The sequence below is a fragment of the Solanum tuberosum genome, unplaced genomic scaffold (genome assembly GCF_000226075.1).
Source record: "Solanum tuberosum cultivar DM 1-3 516 R44 unplaced genomic scaffold, SolTub_3.0 scf00100, whole genome shotgun sequence".
In the NCBI taxonomy this organism is placed as follows: Eukaryota; Viridiplantae; Streptophyta; class Magnoliopsida; order Solanales; family Solanaceae; genus Solanum; species Solanum tuberosum.
This window is the reverse complement of record NW_006239024.1, coordinates 894,898-916,114: the sequence shown is the minus strand read 5'-3', so window position 1 is coordinate 916,114 and position 21,217 is coordinate 894,898. Positions and strand designations below refer to the sequence as shown.

Here is a 21,217-nt window from a genome sequence, read left to right as displayed (position 1 = left end):
CCCTATCCGTCAATTTTTGCATTATTTTTAATTGTGATTTTTGACGATCCTAAAGAATATCTATTCATTCTTCAGCATATAGATGTGGAAGTATGACCATGAAAAATTCTAAGTTCTAAACTTGATGCTATTGTATGTTGAAATGTGAACTCTTCAGGTGCTTAACATTTACTACCTATTTCTCATTTTACTTTTTATGTATTTATGTAATTAGACTTCTTTTGACTTTTCTATGCTCTAGCTCAACTGAAGTTTACTATACTTTGTCAATAGAATTATAAGAGATCTAGCAATGTTGATTTATTTCTGAAAATGATGCATAAAGTGTCTAGATCAAAGTTTTCTAAAGTGTTAACAATTTTGTAATGACCCTCCAGGTAATTTCTGTGTTTATGCCTTTTATTCATCCATTATTGACTACATGTGTTATGGGATACTTCCAGAAAATCCAAGGAGAAGTACTGACATTCGTCGTCGTGCACCTCGCTTCCTTTACTACAAGGACACATTATATAGAAAATCATTTGAGGGTGTACTATTCCGATGTTTGGGAGAGGAAGAAGCAAATCAAGCTTTGCAAGAAGCACACTCGAGATTTTGTGGATCACATCAATCTGGATCGAAACTCCACTTTCACATAAAGAGGATGGGGTATTATTGGCCAACCATGGTGAAGGATTGCTTAGATTATGCTCGGAGGTGCAATGCTTGTCAATTTCATACATCAGCCGCCCGAAGTACTGCACCCAACTATTGCATCTTGGCCATTTGACGCTTGGGGATTGAATGTTGTGGGACCACTACCAAAATCTTCTGGTGGACACTTGTACATCTTGGCTACAACTAATTACTTCTCAAAATGGGCTGAAGTTGTCGCTCTTAAAGAAGTGAAGAAAGAGAATGTTGCAAATTTTTTCCGAGTGAATATCATCTATCACTTTGGCATCCCTCGCTACATAATAACAGACAATGGCAAGCCATTTGATAACAAGTTATTGAACAAGATTTGTGATCTCTTTGGCTTCAAGCAGCGTAGATATTTTATGTATCATACTGCCGCCAATGGTCTTGGTGAAGCATTCAATAAGACTCTACGCAACCTCTAGAAGAAAGTTGTCTCCAAGTCCAAATGGGATTGGCATGAAAGAATGGAACATACAACACTCCAATTCAAGCAACACCATATTCACTTGCTTTTTGAGTTGAAGCAGTCCTACCACTCGAGTGTCAAATATCTTCCTTAAGACTTGCTATTCAAGAAGGGCTCACTGAGGAAGAAAATGCTCGACTGCGTCTTGCTGAGTTAGAAGCACTTGATGAAAAGAGGCTAGAAGCCCAACAAAACCTTGAATGTTAGCAAGCTCGTCTAACTCGTGCTTTCAATAAGAAGGTTCACTTGAGGTGCTTCCAAGTTGGAGACCAAGTTCTCGCAGTAAGAAGACCCATCATTACTTCGCACAAGTCTAGGGGGAAAATTACCTCAAAGTGGGATGGACCATATGTCGTACAAGAAGCATATTCACATGGTGCTTACAAGCTTGTTGATGCAGATGGCGTAAGGATCAGTCCTATTAATGCAAAATTCCTAAAGAGGTACTACCCTTGAAGATAATGCTCCGTAGGGTATGAGCCTAAACTGCATGTCACTCCTGGCCCGCAAAAGTATAAACTGTGTACGGCAAAATAAAAAAATACACTCACTCCCCCAGAACTACGTTGTGACTTGATCTCTTCACTGAAGTACGTAGGCGCTTAGAATATATCCTAAGTTCAGTTGCATGAGTGTCAAAAAACCACATGTTCCCACTTGATCTGTCATATGACAGTCAAAGCGATTAAGTATTTTGTTTTATCTTTTGTCTCATCAAACTTTAGACGTGTATGAAGTATTGATTGGTCAATAAATGGGAGCAAACCCTTAAACAATATGAGTTTTGTTAACAACATGCTTGAAGTTTCTTTAAAATTGAAGTCTTCAAATCCTCCAAGTATACAAGTTAGAGTCTTCAAATCTTCCAAGTATACAAGCTGAAGTCTTCAAATCTTCCAAGTATGCGAGTTGAAGTCTTCAAATCTTCCAAGTATGCAAGCCGAAGTCTTCAAATCTTCCAAGTATGCAAGCTGAAGTCTTCAAATCTTCTAAGTATGCAAATTAATGTCTTCAAAGTCCTCCAAGTCTGCAAGTTGAGGTCTTCAAATTCTTCAAGTCTGCAAGTTGGGGTCTTCAAATTCATTAAGTCGACAAGTTGAAGTCTTCAAATTCTTTAATTCTGCAAGTTGAAGTCTTCAAGTTGAAATCTTCAAGTCTGCAAGTTGAAATCTTTCAGTCTGCAAGTTGAAGTCTTCAAATTCTTCAAGTCTGTAAGTTGAGGTCTTCAAATTCTTCAAGTCTGCAAGTTGAGGTCTTCAAATTTTTCATCTACAAGTTGAGGTCTTCAAATTCTTTAAGTCTGCCAGTTGAAGTCTTCAAATTATTCAAGTCTGAAAGTTGAAGTTTTCATGTCTTGACTCCATAAATTACCTTTCTTAGGGAGGGGATGTGTATACTATCCGCTTTTGCCTTACGAATACCATAAATTACCTTTCTTAGGGCGGAGATTTATATCTATCCGCTTTCACCTTAAGAATACCATAAAGTTACGTTTCTTAGGGCGGGGATGTGTATCTATCTGTTTTTGCCTTAAGAATACCATAAAGTTACCTTTCTTAGGGCGGTGATTTGTATCTATACTCTTTCGCCTTAAGAATACCATAAAGTTACATTTCTTAGGGAGGGGATGTGTATCTATCCACTTTCGCCTTGATCCGCTTTCGCCTGAAGAATACCATAACTTACCTTTCTTAGGGCGGGGATGTGTATCTATCCGCTTTCGCCTTAAGAATACCCTAAAGTTACCTTTCTTAGGGCGGGTATGTGTATCTATCCGCTTTCTCCTTAAGAATACCACGAATTACCTTTCTTAGGGTGGGGATGTGTATCTATCCTCTTTCGCCTGAAGAATACCATAAATTACCTTTCTTAGGGCGGGGATGTGTATCTATCCGCTTTTGCCTTACGAATACCATAAATTACCTTTCTTAGGGCGGGGATGTTTATCTATCCGCTTTCGCCTGAAGAATACCATAACTTACCTTTCTTAGGGCGGGGATGTGTATCTATCCTCTTTCACCTTAAGAATATCAGCTGTATGACAGAATTTAAAGTTATCTTCGAAAAATCACCTAGAACGATTTTGAAGGTATTAAATCTTGAATTTCGGATATGTTGTAGACCTTTGTGTCTAGATTCTAAATAATCAAGCGTCTTGTCATTTCGTCGCTCCTACATCAAGACACAAGAGTTATAGTAAAGCCACACAAATCTGAAATTTTCAGCATGACAGAATTTAAAGCTAACTTCAAAAAATCATCTAGAAAGATTCTAAAGGTATTAAATTTTGAATTTCGGATATGTTGAATACCTTTGTGTCTAGATTCAATAATCAAGCAGCTTGTGATTTCGTCGTTCCTACATTAAGACACGAGAGTTTTAGTAAAGCCGCAAAACCCTGAAATTTTCAGCATGGCAGAATCTAGAGCTAACTTCAAAAAATCATCTGAAAAGATTCGGAAGGTGTTAAATTCTGAATTTTGATATGTTAGATATCGAGAAGTCTAGTTTCTGGAAAATTAAACCGTTCATGGTTTCGATTTTTCTACAATGAGATATAACTTTTCTAACACAGTTGTGTCAAGCTGTAAATATTTTTGACGTAAATCAGAAAAAGGGAGGAAAATTACCTTTAATTATGCCCCTTTCGTCATAGGCTTGTAGCTCACGATCTGTAATTGAAAACAAAGTTGTGGAGACAATGTGTCTATTTATAGATGTCATGTGATGGGAATAAAATCCTTCTCCTAGTTCAATTACAATTCCTTTTTGATTAGGATAATAGAAAAGGACATGAATTTGAAATTGAATGTGACTACAATTCCTAGTTCAACTACAATTTGAACTTAAATGGCGTCATAACATAAGATTTTGAGGCGGTGGTTTTATCCTACTACAACTACAATTTGTGCTAAAATTTGCATCATAATATAAGATACATATTTAATATCTTCACCTGCCACGTCAACATTCATGATTCCTATCCTAGGCGGTTGTTTATTTGTGGCCATAAATAGATCGGTCAACCATCATATACAGATTACCTCCCCTAATTCCAATTGGATGAGGAAAGTAAAAAATACCCACGTGGTCACGTGACCTCATGTATACTTTCCACTTCAATTATCCTTGTCCAATTATATTAAAGTGATAAATTAATTTATGGCATTCCAAATATATGGTATATAATTGTCATGTAATTAATACTTCAAGCCTAGTCTTTGAAAGATAAAATATCTCGACAAGACTTGAAATAGGGGGCATTTGTAATCATTTAAAATTTGTTAAATATAAATTTATAAAATAATTCGAATTATATTAAATTCATAAATATATTAGTCCAAATAAATATTATGTATTAATATAATTGGGTCAATATTTGAATCCAATATATATGAATTTAATTAAAGCCCGCTCCATAAAGCCCATATGCCATGTCACTTAAATCTGATTGGCCAAAGAGAGTCCTCTTCTAATCACAACTCCTCTATGTTAAAACTATAAATAGGGGTCCTCATAATTCATAATAGAGAACCAAGAATTCGAACAAGAAGCTAGAGAAAGCTCGTGGATCAAAAGCCACAATTTCTCTACAAGTTCAAGAATTCAGGAATTCAAGTGTTCAAGTTCAAGATTTGAAGAAGTCAAGATCAAGTTCAAGATCAAGTTCAAGAACGATCAAGATCAAGACCACCCGATTCAAGATCAAGCTCGAATCCCTTGAATTCAACTAGAAAGCCAAGATCAAGATAAAGATCAAGTTCAACTCCAAGTCCAAGTCCAAGTTCAAGTTAAAGATCAAACTCAAGAGCCCTTGAATTATATTTGAAAAGGCAAATTCAGAGGAATCATAGAGAATTGTAACACTCGCACTTGAAATAATAAAATGATTGTTGCATAATTTTCCGGTCTTGATTATTGTTTTCTCGACGCGAAATTTTATTGTCTACAATTATACTGTGTTATTTTGCTTTGATGTTTATTCACAGTTTTTGTATTGATTTGCTGTTCGTTTTGACTCTTACAGTGGCTATGCTTTGAATTTTTTATTTATTTAAATTAAATGCTTAATGGTTAAAAAAAAATTCAATTGTGATTTCATTCCCAACTTATGGATCTTTTATTATGATAGTCTGTCTCATTATTTTATATTGTTAATTCTTTATGACCTTATTCATTTGTTGACATCTAGTTATTTGTTTTAGTGTTAGTTTTGTCTTTATTATGACTATTTTATTGATTGTTCATTTGTTCCGTATGCTTATCTTATTTTGGTTGTTGTTTACTCTACTAATTTAATAATTTAAATTATATTTGCTATATTTTGTTGGATTTAATGTTGTTATTAACAATGGTGTTGCCTTCGGTAAATTTTATACTTTTCATGTTACTGTTACTTTTGTTAATGTTAAGATAATTTTTTGTTATTTTTAATTGATATTGAATAGACTTTATTTGTTAAAATTGGCCAATGAAAAAATCTCTCCGTCGATTTTGGAGGCCTCCCCAATGTTAAAAGACGAAAATTTAGTTTATGTTTATATTCTTTACTAGTTTTGACGCACGTGCGTTGCACGTGAATATCAAACCATGTATTACATTAATAATAATATGAATATTATTAATTTAAAAAATTAAGTAAACAATTATAAAATGAATGATAAAGTATAAGTTCCTATGAATAGTGGATGTAAGCTTTCTTATGATTACTATTGAAAGTTAGTTACTTTTAAAATATTTTAGTTACACATCCTCTTAAATATACTTTCTCCTCCCTCCTCCAGAGTGCATTAATTTATTATTATTGTATTGTTAGAGTTCTTAGTTTTAATATAATATAATATAAATAAATATTGATGTAAAATATAGAAGATATACTAAATTGGATATTTTTAGTTCGATAGTTACACATCCTCTTAAATATACTTTCTCCTCCCTCCTCCAGAGTGCATTAATTTATTATTATTGTATTGTTAGAGTTCTTAGTTTTAATATAATATAATATAAATAAATATTGATGTAAAATATAAAAGATATACTAAATTGGATATTTTTAGTTGGAGTAATATATTAATTAACATTCATGTTAGGGAGTGTTCAAATTTTATTGAACTTTGAGATTGTCAACGTCTGAAAATCAAACGTGAGTTTTTAAGAATAGAAGAATAGAAACCATAAAAAAAATATTAGTTTAAAAATGTGAAGAAACCCCTTCATATATAGTTAACAAAGGGTAGTATGAGAATCTGCATATTGTTTCTATCATAAACGTCACAACCATTTGAAAATGTCACAACTCATCGGAAAAGTCAAACTCTTTGGAAAAGTCGTAACCATTCAATGTGAAATGGTGTCTTCTTTTAATATAATATAATATAACATAAGTAAATATATAAAATATAGAAGATGTACTAAATTGGATGTTTTAAGAAGAAGAACAACAACAATGAAAAACATCAAAAAATTGTAGCTTAAAAATTTGAGGAAACCCCTCTTTTGATAGCCAACAAAGGGTAGTGCATAAAAAAAATTCTTATTGTTATAAAAAAAAAGTGTCACAAATCTTTAGAAAAGTCACAACCCTTCAAAAATGTCACAACTCATTGGAAAAGTCATAACTATTTGAAAATGTCACAACCCTTCAGTAAAGTCACAACTCTTCGGAAAAGTCGCAACCCTAGAGAAAAGTCACAACCCTTCGAAAATGTCACAACTCATCGAAAAAGTTATAACTCTTTGAAAATGTCCCAACCCTTCAATGTGAAAAGGTGACTATTTTTAATATAATATAATATACTATAAATAAATAAAATAAAATATATTTTTATATAAGATATACTATAATTAGTGTTTTAAGTTGGTGGTATTATAATAATTTATCATTTAAGTTATGTAGTTCATTCTTTTAAGTTAGTATAGGAGATAAAAAAGATAGATATAGATTTGTCTAATTAAAATTTGATATGAAATTTTAACTAATAAAAAAGACTTTTAATTTAAGGATATGTATAATATATAAAAATGTCTTTTAACTTTGTGGTCTTAAAGATGCACCCCCAACAACCAAGAAAAAAGAACATTCATATTAAACTGAATATAAATAAAAGTACAACAAATAAATTGGAAATAGAGGAGTACTTATTAAATCTAGTTTATACACTTCAAACAAGGTTTTGATCAAATCTTTTTTCTCTAACAATTTGAGACTTTTCACAGCTTGAACACCAAGTTGTAGTTTGTGCAACAGAAAATCATTGAACTTCTTGTCAAGTAGAAGTTGTTGCAAAAATATATTTATGGTAATGAAAATGAGTACACATTTGGACTCTTCAAACAAGTGTTTGATCAAATCCTTTTTCTCCAACAGTTTGAGACTTTTCACAACTTGAACACCAAGTTGTAATTTGTTCAACAGAAAATCATTGAACTTCTTGTTAAGTTGAAGTTGTTGCAAAAATATATTTATGGCTATGAAAATGAGTACATATTAGTTATCTATGTAGTCTACTCGTTTGAAGTTGAGTTATTCCATTCTCCTTGTTGCATCAATTTTTGTTGATCTTTTTAATTTAGGCACACAAAATATTGTAATTGCATAATTGACCTACTATCACAATCTTTCTTGTGTTAAGAAGAAGAATAGAAACGTACAAAATTCAAAGTGTGAGAAAACCCCCATATTTATAGACAGCAAAGGATATTATGAAAATGTTCTTATTGTGCCTTATCAGATAAGTCACAATCCTTCAGAAAAGTTACAACTTTTCGAAAATGTCATAACTCATCTAAAATGTCACAACTCTATCAAAAAGTTACAACACTTCAGAAAAGTCACTACCCATCAATATTAAAAGATGTCAACTTTTTATATGATATAGAACAAATAAATAAATATAATTTTAAAATACAACATATTTACTAAAATGGGTTTTTAAGTTTGGGGTATTATAGTAATTTAACATTCAAGTTTGGGAGTTCATGCTTTTAAAGTAGTATAGATATGGTAAAATTGGCCGATGAAGAAATTACCGTCGATTTCCGATGCCTCCCATGTTAATAAGACGAGTTTTTATTTTTTAGTTATTATTTCATTTATTCATATTTATTTATTACTAACACTTTTACTAAGTGTCTTTACAGGTACCCAGAGTTGCTTCCTATTGAAGCTATTCGAATGAAGTTCGAACAATATTTTTGGTTCATTATTGTATATTATTGACGATAGGCAAATTTAGGCCGATTCTTATATTATTGTTTTTTCATATTACTTGTGTATATTGCTTGTTTATTATACTTGTACATTATTGTTATCTCCTCCTTAATTTGAAAAAATGAATTCAGCCGGAACCCACAATTGTGGATTTCGGAGGATGCCTAACACCTTCCCTTCGAAATAACTTGAACCCCTTACCTAGAATCTATTGGTTTTGTAGACATTTTTTTAAGTTAATTTGTTAATTGATTTCCTAGTTTTTCCTAAAAATTAGGTGGCGACTCCCTTTTACACCCTTTTTACCCATTTTACTCTTTTAAGAATTCTTTCATTCTTTTAAAATTGAATTACTATATTTTTGCGAGTCACCGCGATGTTGCGCCCTCTCACGGGATGTCAACAAACACAGTAGAGGTCAAAGCATAATTTAAAAGAAATGCAGACAAGTGTACTAATAACAAAAAAAGAACTAAGTTCAACTAACTAAATATAACTTACCCCATATGCCCAAAAGATTCACTCATGCGCATGTTCAAGTAAGAACAGACCCCCATAAGTCCGACAAGTCTACATAATAGCTAAATCTACTAAAAATAAGTCATAATGAGTCAAGATTTAGACAAGGGGTAGCCCATACCTCGAATCATAGATAACCATGAGCCTCCCAAGGCTAAGGAGTAAAGAGCCTGAACCTCAAACCGCAGGTGGTCTCTCAAGGGGGCAATAGGTTGAACCTAGAGTGTATCAGCACCTTAGAGGATAAAGGGCAGCATGACTAGAACTTGAATCATCGATTATAATGGCTTCCAAAGGACCTCATACAAAGTCATCATCACATAACCACCGTGGAATGACATCTGCTGATAGATAACCAACACAATACTCCAAGCTCGAACCAACTCCAGTGCCTACTCGTCAAGCAAATCTTGAAATCCTAAATGCAATTCACAGGGCCATAGAAAGAGGGAGAGTGGATAGAAGGTGATAAAAGTTGAGTCCTCGCCTAATCTAAGGCTTATTTCTATCAGACTCAAGTATGCTATAGAAGTCCATAGGAGTTAACCATCTGAAATGATGTCAAAACAGAATGAGACCAAACGGCTCCAAATATAGCACGACCACAACTTGCACTAGTCTAAGCCTAGACTAAGGTCAAACATGCTCAAACAATCAACAATAACATCAATTAAGGTCAACCACAATGTAAGGGTGATCACATACCACAATAAACATGTTCCTAATCTTAAAAATCACAAAATACGCCTAAAACATGATATCTAATAAACTAGCATGATCAACTAGGTTTCCACCCCCAATTAACACAAATAAATATCATTCCAAATATTCAAGTTCAATCTAAGGAATGGAAAGTCGTAGCCTATCATTAGGCTAGCCACAATTCTAGGCTCAGAATAGTGGAAACTAACATCATGCTACAATTCACACTTTAAAGAACAACAAACAAGCAAAGGTTGTCCCAAAATAGAGGAAAATGCCACAAATGAAGAGTCTCTGACACTTCCCAATAATACACCAGGTAGCCCCGCACTTTCCGAACATAGTGACGTTCAAATAACCCAAATCTAAGATATATCAGAGGAGAAATCGCTAAAGGAAAATTATAATTCCTTGTTGATCGGGTCTAGTCTTTATGGTCTTTATATAAAGACTACACCAAAATCCTACTTCGTGAATGCAGCAAGAGAGGCCTGAAAATGTGGAGGATCAACAATTAACCTTTCGCAAACGCGACTAAGGCCTTACAAATGCTAAGGGTAAGGAACCAAGACCCCGTGAATGCGGTAGGACCCATGAACGCAGAGAGGAGGGAACTAACCCTTCACCAATGAAGCATGGGCCTCGGGAACATTGTGACCAGATTCATTGGTCTTTGACCACGTGAAGGCAAAGTATTGATTGTACCAGCTGATGCACATCAACTGGTTTTTGGCAACTCAAAATTCCGATGGGGTTCTCATAATTTATTCAAAACCTTGTGCACACAAACGAGATATTCAAATCTATCAAATTTAACATTCCAAACTCAATAGAGTAGTCAAAACTTCCATCCGAGGTTTTCTCGACAAAAAGTGGGTCCCATACCCAAACTTAATTTTAAGCTAAAATTCACAAAGGAGCTCAGAATTAGATTGGAAGCCTCGGGATCCTCACAAAGGATCATTCTAGACAAAACTCAACATTTCAAAGTTAACCATGCTGATGAAATTCTTATCTAGACATATTTACCAAGAATGATGACTAAGGTTAAACTTAAGCCAAAGCTTAAAAGGTAAAATACCTAATGGCACAGACTCAAACCAAAAGCCTTAGAACCCAAACTAACTATGGCACTATCCTAAAATTACCCTTTTGGAGCTGTTGGAACCATCAAAATTGCCTTTTGAGGCCGTCTTCCTAAAATTTAGACCAAAATCAACCATTCAAGCTTCAAAATCTCCAAAACACTGAATTTTTTTAAAAAAAGAACAGACCTGGTGATCAAAATATTAACCCCTGCAAGTCATAAATGACTTTGAGTCACTAAAGGAATGCTTGAAGCGATGAAAAGCAGGCATAAACAAAGAAATGACCTAGGGGGTCATTACAATGCCTACTACTAAAAGGACTTTTGCCCATAAAAGTAAGAGTCAAGAACTACCTAAAGGCTCAAAAGAACCAGGAAACTACTCTCCCATCTCATGCTCAGTCTCCCAGGTAGCCTCTTTAACTAGACGATGTCTCCAATAGACCATCACCACAGGAATGACTCTCAAACGCAATCGTCACACATCCCTGACTATAATAGCAACTACTACTCCAAAAAGGTCAAACGGTCATCCAACTCAAATCTTCATACTGGAGCATATGAGAATTATCAAGAACGTACTGTTGCAAAATCGCAACATGAAAAATAGATTGAAGAGCTGTAAAGTTTCATCGTAGGGATAACTCATTAAAAACCTTACCAACTATCCAGATGATCTCAAAGGGACAATATATTTGGACTAAGCTTGCCCCACCTCCTAAATCTCATCACCCCTTTCATGGAGAAACACGGAGGAAAACTCACCACTTGAAACCTTCAAAGGTTGATGTCTATGATCAGCATAACTCTGGTGTCTACTTTGATTTGTCTTGGGCCTATCCTGAATCACCCACACCTTATCCAAAGCCTCCTAAAGCAAGTCAGTATCACATGGTCAAGGATCTTTAGACTTAAGCTAGCCAAATGAAAAGCGACAATGCCTATCATATAAGGCCTCAAATGGGGCCATCTGAATACTAGAGTGGTAGTTGTTGTTGTACAAAAACTCTGGTAAATAAAAGAATTAGTCCCACTAACCCCAAAAACTCCAAAACATATGCCGGCAACATATCCTCAAGAACTTCAATAGTATGTTTCGACTTCCCATTAGTCTATGAGTGGAAAGTTATGCTAAGGTCAATGTGAGTGCCAAACTCCTCCTAAAAAGTCCTTTAAAAAGGTAAAAGTGAACTAATCACCCTGATATGATATAATAGATAAAGCACACCATGAGTACGAACCACCTGGGTGTTGAATGAAGACTGAACAGGGAGAAAGTGTTATGACTTGGTTATTCTATTGATGATGACATAGATGTTGGCAACACAAACCTAGAACAAAATCCATAGTGATGCGATCCCACTTCCACTCTAGAATGGGTAACCCTTGAAACTCACCACTAGGCCTCAAATGCTCGGCCTTTACCAGTTGGCAACAAAAGCAATAAAACACATAGTCTATATTATCTCTTCTAATGCTACTCCACCTATAATGATGCCTCAAATCATAAAGGATCAACTAAATCAAGTCCCTAACTCTCGAAACCCAAATACGACCAGCAAATCTCAAAACCCATTTTGAATCTAAGGTAGCCAGAACGACATCACCCTCTAACACTCGATCTTGAAGATCCACCAAGGTTTCATCCTAAAACTAGCGACCACCAATCCGCTCAAGCAAAGAAGACTAATCCCTCACATAGGCGAACACAACCTAGAATATGAAATATCCAACTAAATCATCCTATTAGCTAAGGATTGAATGTCCAAAGACAAAGGTCGCTTCATAGTAAATAAAAAATCTAGACTAACTATACTTACCACCTTCCGACCTAACGAGTCAGCCATCATATTTGCTTGCCTAAATGAAAAAAAATAGAGAGTTCATAGTCCTTCAAGACCTGAATCCATCAACTCTACCTTAAATTAATTCCCGTCTAGCTCATAATATACTAAAGACTCATGTGATCAATGTAGATATCACAATGAACTCCATATAGGTAGTGCCTCTAAATCTTAAGCGCAAAACCTATCACCGCCAACTCTAAGTCATAGGTAGGGTAGTTATGCTTATGAAACTTAGGTTGTCATAATGCATAAGCTATAACCCTACCCCGTTGAATCAATACACAACCCAAACTTATGTTTGATGCATCACAATACACAGTAAACCCCTCACTCTCAACTAGAAAATTCAATATAAGAGCGATAGTAAACAACTCATTGAGCTTTCGGAAGCTTAACTCACACTCCTTAGACAACTCAATTGGAACATTAAGATGAGTCAACCAGGTCAAAGGTGTTGATATGGTAGAGAAGCCCTCCACAATCCACTTGTAGTAGACTATTAATCAGACGAATCTCTAAATGTTAGTAACTATAGTGGGCCTTACCCAATGACGAATAACCTCAATCTTTGTCGGATCTACCATTCCTTGGAAATCATGTGCCTGAAAATGCTATAGACCCAAGACAAAACCAAAACTTTTAGAATTTGGCATAAAGTCATTGATATCTAAAAGTATGGAGCTCAATCCTCATGCATTTCTCATGCTCTCTCTTGCTCCGCGAGTATACCAAAATATCATCAATGAGCACCATGATGAATGTATCAAGATAAGCCCAGAATACCCATGTCATCAAGTCCATAAATGCGACAAGGGATGTAGTCAACCCAAAAGACATCACAAGGAACTCCTAATGGCCATAAGTAGTCCTAAATATGGTTTAGGGATGTTTTCTCCCTAATCCTCAACTGATGATAACAGGATCTAAAATCAATCTTCAAAAATAATGTGGCACCCTAAAGCTGGTAAAATAAATCATCAATACGAAGCATAACAATTCTTCATAGTTACCTTATTCAGCTTACTGTAGTCAATAGACATCCATATCATACCGTCTTTATTCTTCACAAAGTGGATGAGAGAACCCCAGGGTAATAAACTAGGCCAAATGATCCCTTAATCAAGTGATATTAAAGTTAAACAATGAGCATCTTTATCTTTGCAGGGGCCATCAAATATGGCGAAATAGAGATAGGACGAGTACTCGGGTAGGCCATGTAGGTTTGTAGGCTCATACAAAAACTCACGAACAATAGAAACCAACTCAGCTAAAGAAACCTCTCTAATCACATCCCGCACATAGTCCAAGTAAGATAAACAACTGCTAGTCACTAACCTTCGCGCCAGAATATATTAGATAACTCCAACTGTTGTGCTACTACAAGAGCCATACCACACCACAAGGGGAATAACATGAATGGTTGTGGTAACAGTCTTAACAAAGAAATCTAAGACGCTGTGAAAGGGGAATAACCATTCCATGCTCAAAATCACATCAAAGTCTAATATAGCAGGCAATATAAAACTAGGCAAGTGTCACCCCTAGATAGTCACAAAATAAGATCAAAATACCTGATTCTCTACAAAGGAGTCACCCATAAGGGTCGACACAAGAAATGATGCTTCCAAAGACTCTTAAGTCATACTCAAACAAGAAAAATAATATAAAAATACATATGAAAAGGCAAAGCTCAGATCAAATAAAGTTGAGGTGGGCTGATGGCATAAGAGAATTGTACATGTGGTCACATCGTCTGATGCCTCAACCTCTATTTTTATTGGAGCTTCATACAGGTGTGCATGTCTTCCTCTACCCTGGGCATCTATCCTACCATCTGAACGACCTCCCTAAGACCACCACAAATACCCTGGTGACCACCATGATAGTCCTAACCCTGGCCTCTACCTCTAATCGGATGTGCTACTTGTGGAGCTGGTAGAGCTTCTTGTGGAGATGAAGCAATACACCAATACAAAAGGAAATCTTTGGACCAATGATCATAGTATCACAATCATAATAACCCTTTAATGGTTGGCCCACATAGTAATGGCCAGTACAGTGTGAAGCACCTAACTAGGACCCATCTTGACTCTTACTCAAGTTGATATAACCCTGACTATATTAGTCACCCTCTAAAGACCCTAAATAGGCTGGTTGGATTGATTGTTCTAAAATTGTTGTTCGTGCTATCATAGAAGTCCTTGGGCCTAAGACAAGACGAGTTGTAGCTTCTGTCATGCCTAGCACTCTTATAGTTGCCCCCATGGGCCTCACGATGGAGCTGCTTGATAGTATGGCGTGGTCAACTATGTCCCAATAGAAATGGCCCGTTTGGACCATAGCCTGAGTCACAATCTATAGGTGAAGTCTCAAACCTTTGATGATGAAATAAACTCTCTCTTCCTCAATAGGTAGAATTATAGTGGATGGCAGGAGAGCTCATGAAACCTCGCCTCATACTGTAATACCTCAAATTTGAGAAGGGCATAGTAGCAGTCTTCATGAGTTGCAACGGAGGCCAACCAGACCTGTGGATAGGACCATGGACCGTAGGTGTGGTCCGTGGATTGGTCACCCAACCAGGTCTAGAGGACCATGAACCACAGCTGAACCAATAGACCGTCGTGTGGTCCATGATCCGTGGATGTGGTTCGTGGTTCAAGGGACAGAAATCTCACCTTCTGATGCTAGACGACGGGCCATCGGTCAGACTACAGTCCGTCAGTCAGGGTCTATGGGTCGTGTGCTGGCATTTATTTTAGGGGCAGTTGGTTCTTTTCCAAATTAGTCTAGCCTAATACTATGTCATTTTACCCTTCATTAAGACCCTAATATAAACGTTTTAACCCCAAATTTCCCTTTATGGAAATCATTCTCTGAAATTTCTAAAGGAAGAACAAGTCTCTTGATTTTACGTATCAGGACACTTCATCTAATACTAAGTGCCAACGATCGTGAGTAGTAATATAACCCAACTTGTTAGTTGGGGTCGAGTCCCAAGGGAGCGGTTCGTAGTTGAGAATCAATAGAAAAGCACAAACATGCTCAAGTCAATCATAGCCAAAAAACATTTACGAAGAAAAACATAATTCAAGCTTGGGGTGACACAAGTGTCAATTATCAATGGGGGTTTTGTAATCAATTATCAACTAAGACAGCAAATAATATGAATATACGAATATGGAGACGGGATTCTTGGGATGTGATAGGATTATGGGCCAAGGTAAACAATCTAGTAATTACAATTAATAGTAAACCGTTGCAAATCAGTGAATAAGATAGACTTTAGTGGGGTTAAACTTTATCCCGAACAATTTACCCCGAATCAAATTGGTTTCTCTCGAACACCAATAAGCTGCAATGAAGCACAACCTTCGCTTTAGTCCATTCGCTCTCTCGAGCTGAATGTATGGAAAAGAGTTTAGGGTTCATTCTCTCGAGCTGAACCCATGACAACCCAATACCCACAGACTATCGATTCAGTAATTTTGGTTTTAAAACCTCTCTCGAGCAAGACAAAAAAACGAAGTTAAGATTGTATTTGCAACTATAATCCCATTAAATTCAACCACAACTACGGAACGAAATCACTTTTAAACAGCAAATAAAATATCAATTAACAATACAGAACAGTTAAATCAACCCATAATAACATAATCACACCCCAAGAATTGGGGTTTTAGCTAGACATAGTAAAAATATAGAAATCGATACCGAAAAGTGTTTCCATCAACTGGGTATGATTAAAATTGTCTTTACAAATGTCTAAGATGAATAATCTTCAACACCCACTTCCAATTTCTTAGAAATGGAAATCTTCAAATCTTCAAGGCTAAGGAAAAATGTCTCCAAAAACAGTTCTAAGTTCTAAAACTGAATAATAAACTTGATATTCAAGAATTGCCTACTAAACTAAAAATTCAAACAAGTATTTATAGTTGTCGAAAAGTGTGATGCGGAGGTCCAATCGGCGCAGTTAGTCGGGATCGCCCATCCAATCGGTGATCTGCCCTTTGGTCATTTGTATCGCTATTTTATTTTTGCCTTCAGCATCCTTGAACTTCTGTAACTTTGGGCGATAAGGCACTGCATCGCGAAACTGATCGGCGACTCGCCGACTACTCTCTTCTATCGCCGACTACTCTTTTCTATCGCCGACTAGATTTTATCCTTCAGGCCTTGGCACACTGGAACATTAGGCGAGGTCAAGGCCATTCGGTGACTCGCCCAATGGTTTAGGCGATCCTCGGGCCTTCTTTTTTTCGTTCTTTCAGCTGCCTTGTTCCTTTTTGCTTATTTGTGTCCATGCTTTGTTCCTCAATCTAAATACTTGAAATTCAAGGATTTACATCAGTTATTGAAACAAAATATGCATTTGAGGACACTAAATCTATTAAAATAAATCCCTAAATGAGTTAAAATTGTGGACTCATCATCTCATTTCCTAATTATTTCTCTCTATAATTCTTGAAGAAGAAGGGTCCAAGCTAGGGTTTTCAAGTCAAGTCTTAATTCCTCCATTGAAGATAAGTAATTGGCCTTGAGGTATAATATTTTTCATCCATGGATTCGTTCCATTCATGGAGTTCCCAAATACTCCTATTTCCAAAGTTAGAATTCCCCAATTGAGTTAGAGTTTTCTTCTATGTAATGGGTTCTCCTAAATGGTTGAATTATGATCTCTTATGCATTAATTGATGAAGTACTTCGGTTTTTATGATGACCCCCATGAACCCATGTAAAAATCATGTTTTCCAATTATGATGAGACAATGAGGGTTTTTTATTATGAAAGAAGATTCTTATGAAATCAAGCAAGAATTGATAGAATTTTATGATTCTTATGATGAATGTCTACGAGACCATATCTAACCCATGATTTCTAGATGTTGATGTATGAAAATGGGTTTGGAACTAAGAAAGGTGAATTATGAAAGTCAGCGTATTCTTATGAGAATTATGTATATGATTTAAGGATGCTTCGAGAGTGAACTATCAATGATGTTGTTGTTGTGTTGTTGAAAGGATTTTCTCATATACATATCTATGCATGATTGTGAAAGGTATCCTCACATAATAAGTGTTCCTAAGGTTGAAAAGCTATTCTCACCTAAACTGAACCAATGATTAAGGAAATATGTTAATGTTGAGGCAAGAGGCGATTACCCAATGTCTCCATTGAATGACAAGAAGCGATTACCTGATATGCTCAAATTACACCTCCCTAAAGAAGTATAAGTGATCATTGTCAAATAAAGAACCCCACTTGTAGGTTAGGGTCAATCCTACGAGGAATATGGTTTAGACTTAAACTTAACTTACGATTGTATTCGTTTAGTCAACTTATTTCCGAGACAAGTAAGTAAAGGGGGGGGGGGGTTGTGTAACAAATAACTAATTGTAGTTTAGAAAACAAGTGAGGAAGATTCGAACTTTGATTGTTATCAATGAGAGAGAGAAACTAGGGTGTATGTGTTCCCCATAAGCTCATAATGTGGTAATCCTAGTAATAGTAATTATTTCCTCGTGTATCACATGAAAAGTGGTAAGTTATGTATCCCTAAGTGCTTGGTCCACCAAATAGAGAATTTCACCCCGCACCTTGGTCCAGCTACGTGTGTATAATTTACTAACCCTAATCTTTACCTCATATTAGACATCACATCAATGTATGGCTTAGCTTTCACCCTCGCACCAATTGACATTAGCCTATTAGATAGTATCACACTAAATCTATGTTGATAATTCTTTTCTTATTAACTACCTCCTTTGTCCGGCAAGTAGCAACAAGGCGAGTTCTAACGTTGGCCACCGTTAAAAAGACTTCTAAACGAAAGAATTATCAATGCATGTAACAACACTATTCAAGAATTACTTAGTTACTATTCATACTTTGTTAATCGCTCATGGTTCCCACAACCCTAGTTGTGGATTTAGTTACCCATGCTAGCAAGAACACAATTCATATTTTTAGAAGAAGAATTCATGAACTTATGTAATGAAGTAGAAGAAACCCGTAATCTCCAATTGAAATTCAAAGCAAGAATCTTTATAAACCCAAATTAGGAAATCAAATTGCCAATGTTTGCAAGTCAATTCCCAAGAAAAATGCCAAGAAATAAAAGTTAACAATAATGTCTAATCCCCAAAAATGAGGTTTACATACCCTATTTATAGAAAAACTTGTCCTAAATAAAAAGGAAATAAAATGCTAGACACGGCTTCAATCGACGAGACTGACCTGCGGACCGTGAATCGACCTACGATCCGTAGGTCCTTTCCGTAGCTTAAGACTTAGACTTTTCTCACAAGCTGGAACCTTCAAGTTTCAGACGCAAACGATGGACACCTGCAGTATGGACGGTAAGTTGACCTACGGTCTATGGGTCTTCTTCCGTTGCTCCACACATAGAGCTTTTCCTCAGGTATTGGAACTCAAAATATGTGATACAAACGACGGAGGTGCATGACGGCCCATGGGTCGACTTACGCTCCGTCAATGGCTTCCGTAGTTCCAAACTTGGTCAAGAGTTCCCTGAGGCTCCATCTACACCACCTACCTACGGAGCGTGATTATACCTACGGTCCGTAGGTCACTTCCGTAGGTGGCTACTTCTGCAGATTTTCAATTGTCATCTTTCTCAACCTCGTCCAAGCCTATTTCCTGCAAATATAACAAAAAAACAGTAATTCTAATACAAAATTTTCCTAGACACACACAACTCTTAAGTGAAATGTATTAAAAATACCGTAAACTCACGGTATATCAACACCTTCAACTTAAATTCGTTGTTTGTCCTCAAGCGATGCACTAAACTCTAAACGACACTTGTGTAGAAGCAGACGTACAAACTCAAGCAATCACATGGCTATTTCAATCCATCCCACTCTATCAGTGCAAATCTTTTCTCTCAGACTCAACAAATCTAACTCATGCGGATCAAGATATGACAAAGATCGACCAACAAATACCACAACATAAACTTTTTTACAATCACCAAGGTACCAAATTTTTGACAATGTCACTAATGCCCTCACTTCAAACGAAATCCTTTTCACACAGAAGGGATGAATTTTAGAGTTTTAGGATTCATTCAATACTCACGCTCAGAAGTGAATTCAAGTACAGTTAGTGCTCAATACCATAGGCTTGCCCTTATTTTCACTGCTTAGACTCTCTAAACTAGTTGCTAGGATCACTATAGGACTTTCTTAGCTTGTAACGTAGGCTCGGCGTCAGTTGTGGTACATTTGGGTACTTTTTAGTAACTTTTTGCCCTCGTTGACATTACATTGGCTATTGACCTCTTCCTTAACCTTCTTTTGGTACCTTTTCATACCACATTCTTTCCCTTAACTCTTTTCAACATGGATGCTACTTTTTGACTTTGTGACACTTATTATTTTTTCTTCTTTTTCTTTCACTTTATTTTCATTATTTTTTTCACACTTTCACTTATCACATTTTTGCCTTTTTCGCACGAAGTCACATCCTCTTTCTTTCTTTTTCTCTTTTCAACACTGGACTCTTTTCATACCCTTTTTTTATTTGGTTTCCTCTTTCATAGCCACCCTCAACTTATGCATTTTGCATTAGTTGAGGTGCACATTGTCCGATGTCGGACCAGGTCCAAGTTCAAGGTCACTTTTGTCTTAGCCACTCTCAACTTAGGCTTTTGGCCTAAATCAAGGTGCACATGTCCAAAGAGGGACCGGGGCCAAGACAATATTTTAAGGGAAGGTGAGTTAGTTGAATCAAAAGAAATGGTCTATTTAAGGATCAAATATTTGGATCAAAAGGGAATACTGCTTACATTTGGTTAGATATTTTTAGGCTTAAGTGGACTAATTTGAACAATGGCCTATGATCACTTCCCAACTTCTAGCCTAGATTATCCTAGCAGGACAAACAGGGCAAGTTCTAGATTGGCACAACTATCTGAACAATTCAACTTTTCTCGCTCACTCTTGGCACATTGTTTCATTATCAGATTATCCATTTTAAGTTTTAACTTAAGTCATGAGTTCAAATTGGTTCTTATCATGTCACATTGAGATCCTACACATTCAACTCATCAAGACTACAGATCTAGCACAATGCAACAATTTTGGATAGGGATCACTTTTCTCATGCTTTTCATGCCATCATGCTTTCATTTTTCACTTAGCTCCTACACATACATTCCTAACACATGTCGGTTCAAGAGAAATTAAAACAATCTCTTGGGGGAAAAGAACACAGGCAAGAAAACTCCAAGAGAGGATTATGAGTTGGATTACTCACACTTCACCCTATCACTCACAATCTATTTACCCTACCCCCAACAAAATAGAGTGCAATTGTCCCAATGCACAAAAAGTAAAGAATAAAGGCCCGAGTGAAGCAAACTTATGGCGCATAGCGCCGAAGACCTATCAACAAGCGGGTGGGTCCAGTTTCTCGGAGCCCGCTAGATCAACAATCGGGTCACCCTCAGTAGTTCCCGCATCAACAATCTCAGCACCCTCAGTAGTGCTAACATCTACCCTCACCGCACCATTAGTGGTGCTCACATTACTAGAGTCACCAACACTAATCTGTCTAATCCTTTGCTGCCACAACTCCTCATCAATGATAGATGCCCTCCGAGCCACCTCAGTCTCTTGGCGCTCCCTCTCCCGGCCTCAGTATCATCAGAAGCCCGACTGGAGCGGCGGCGATTC

General features: G+C 36.3%; 1 protein-coding gene across 1 annotated transcript; it reads left to right on the top strand.

The window, feature by feature from the left end:
- The first annotated feature begins 689 nt into the window (after nucleotides 1-689).
- Nucleotides 690-1,106, top strand: LOC107060796 (uncharacterized). The gene has a single exon (XM_015309103.1). The coding sequence runs from the start codon at nucleotides 690-692 to the stop codon at nucleotides 1,104-1,106; it is 417 nt and encodes a 138-aa protein (XP_015164589.1).
- Nucleotides 1,107-21,217: the final 20,111 nt, after the last annotated feature.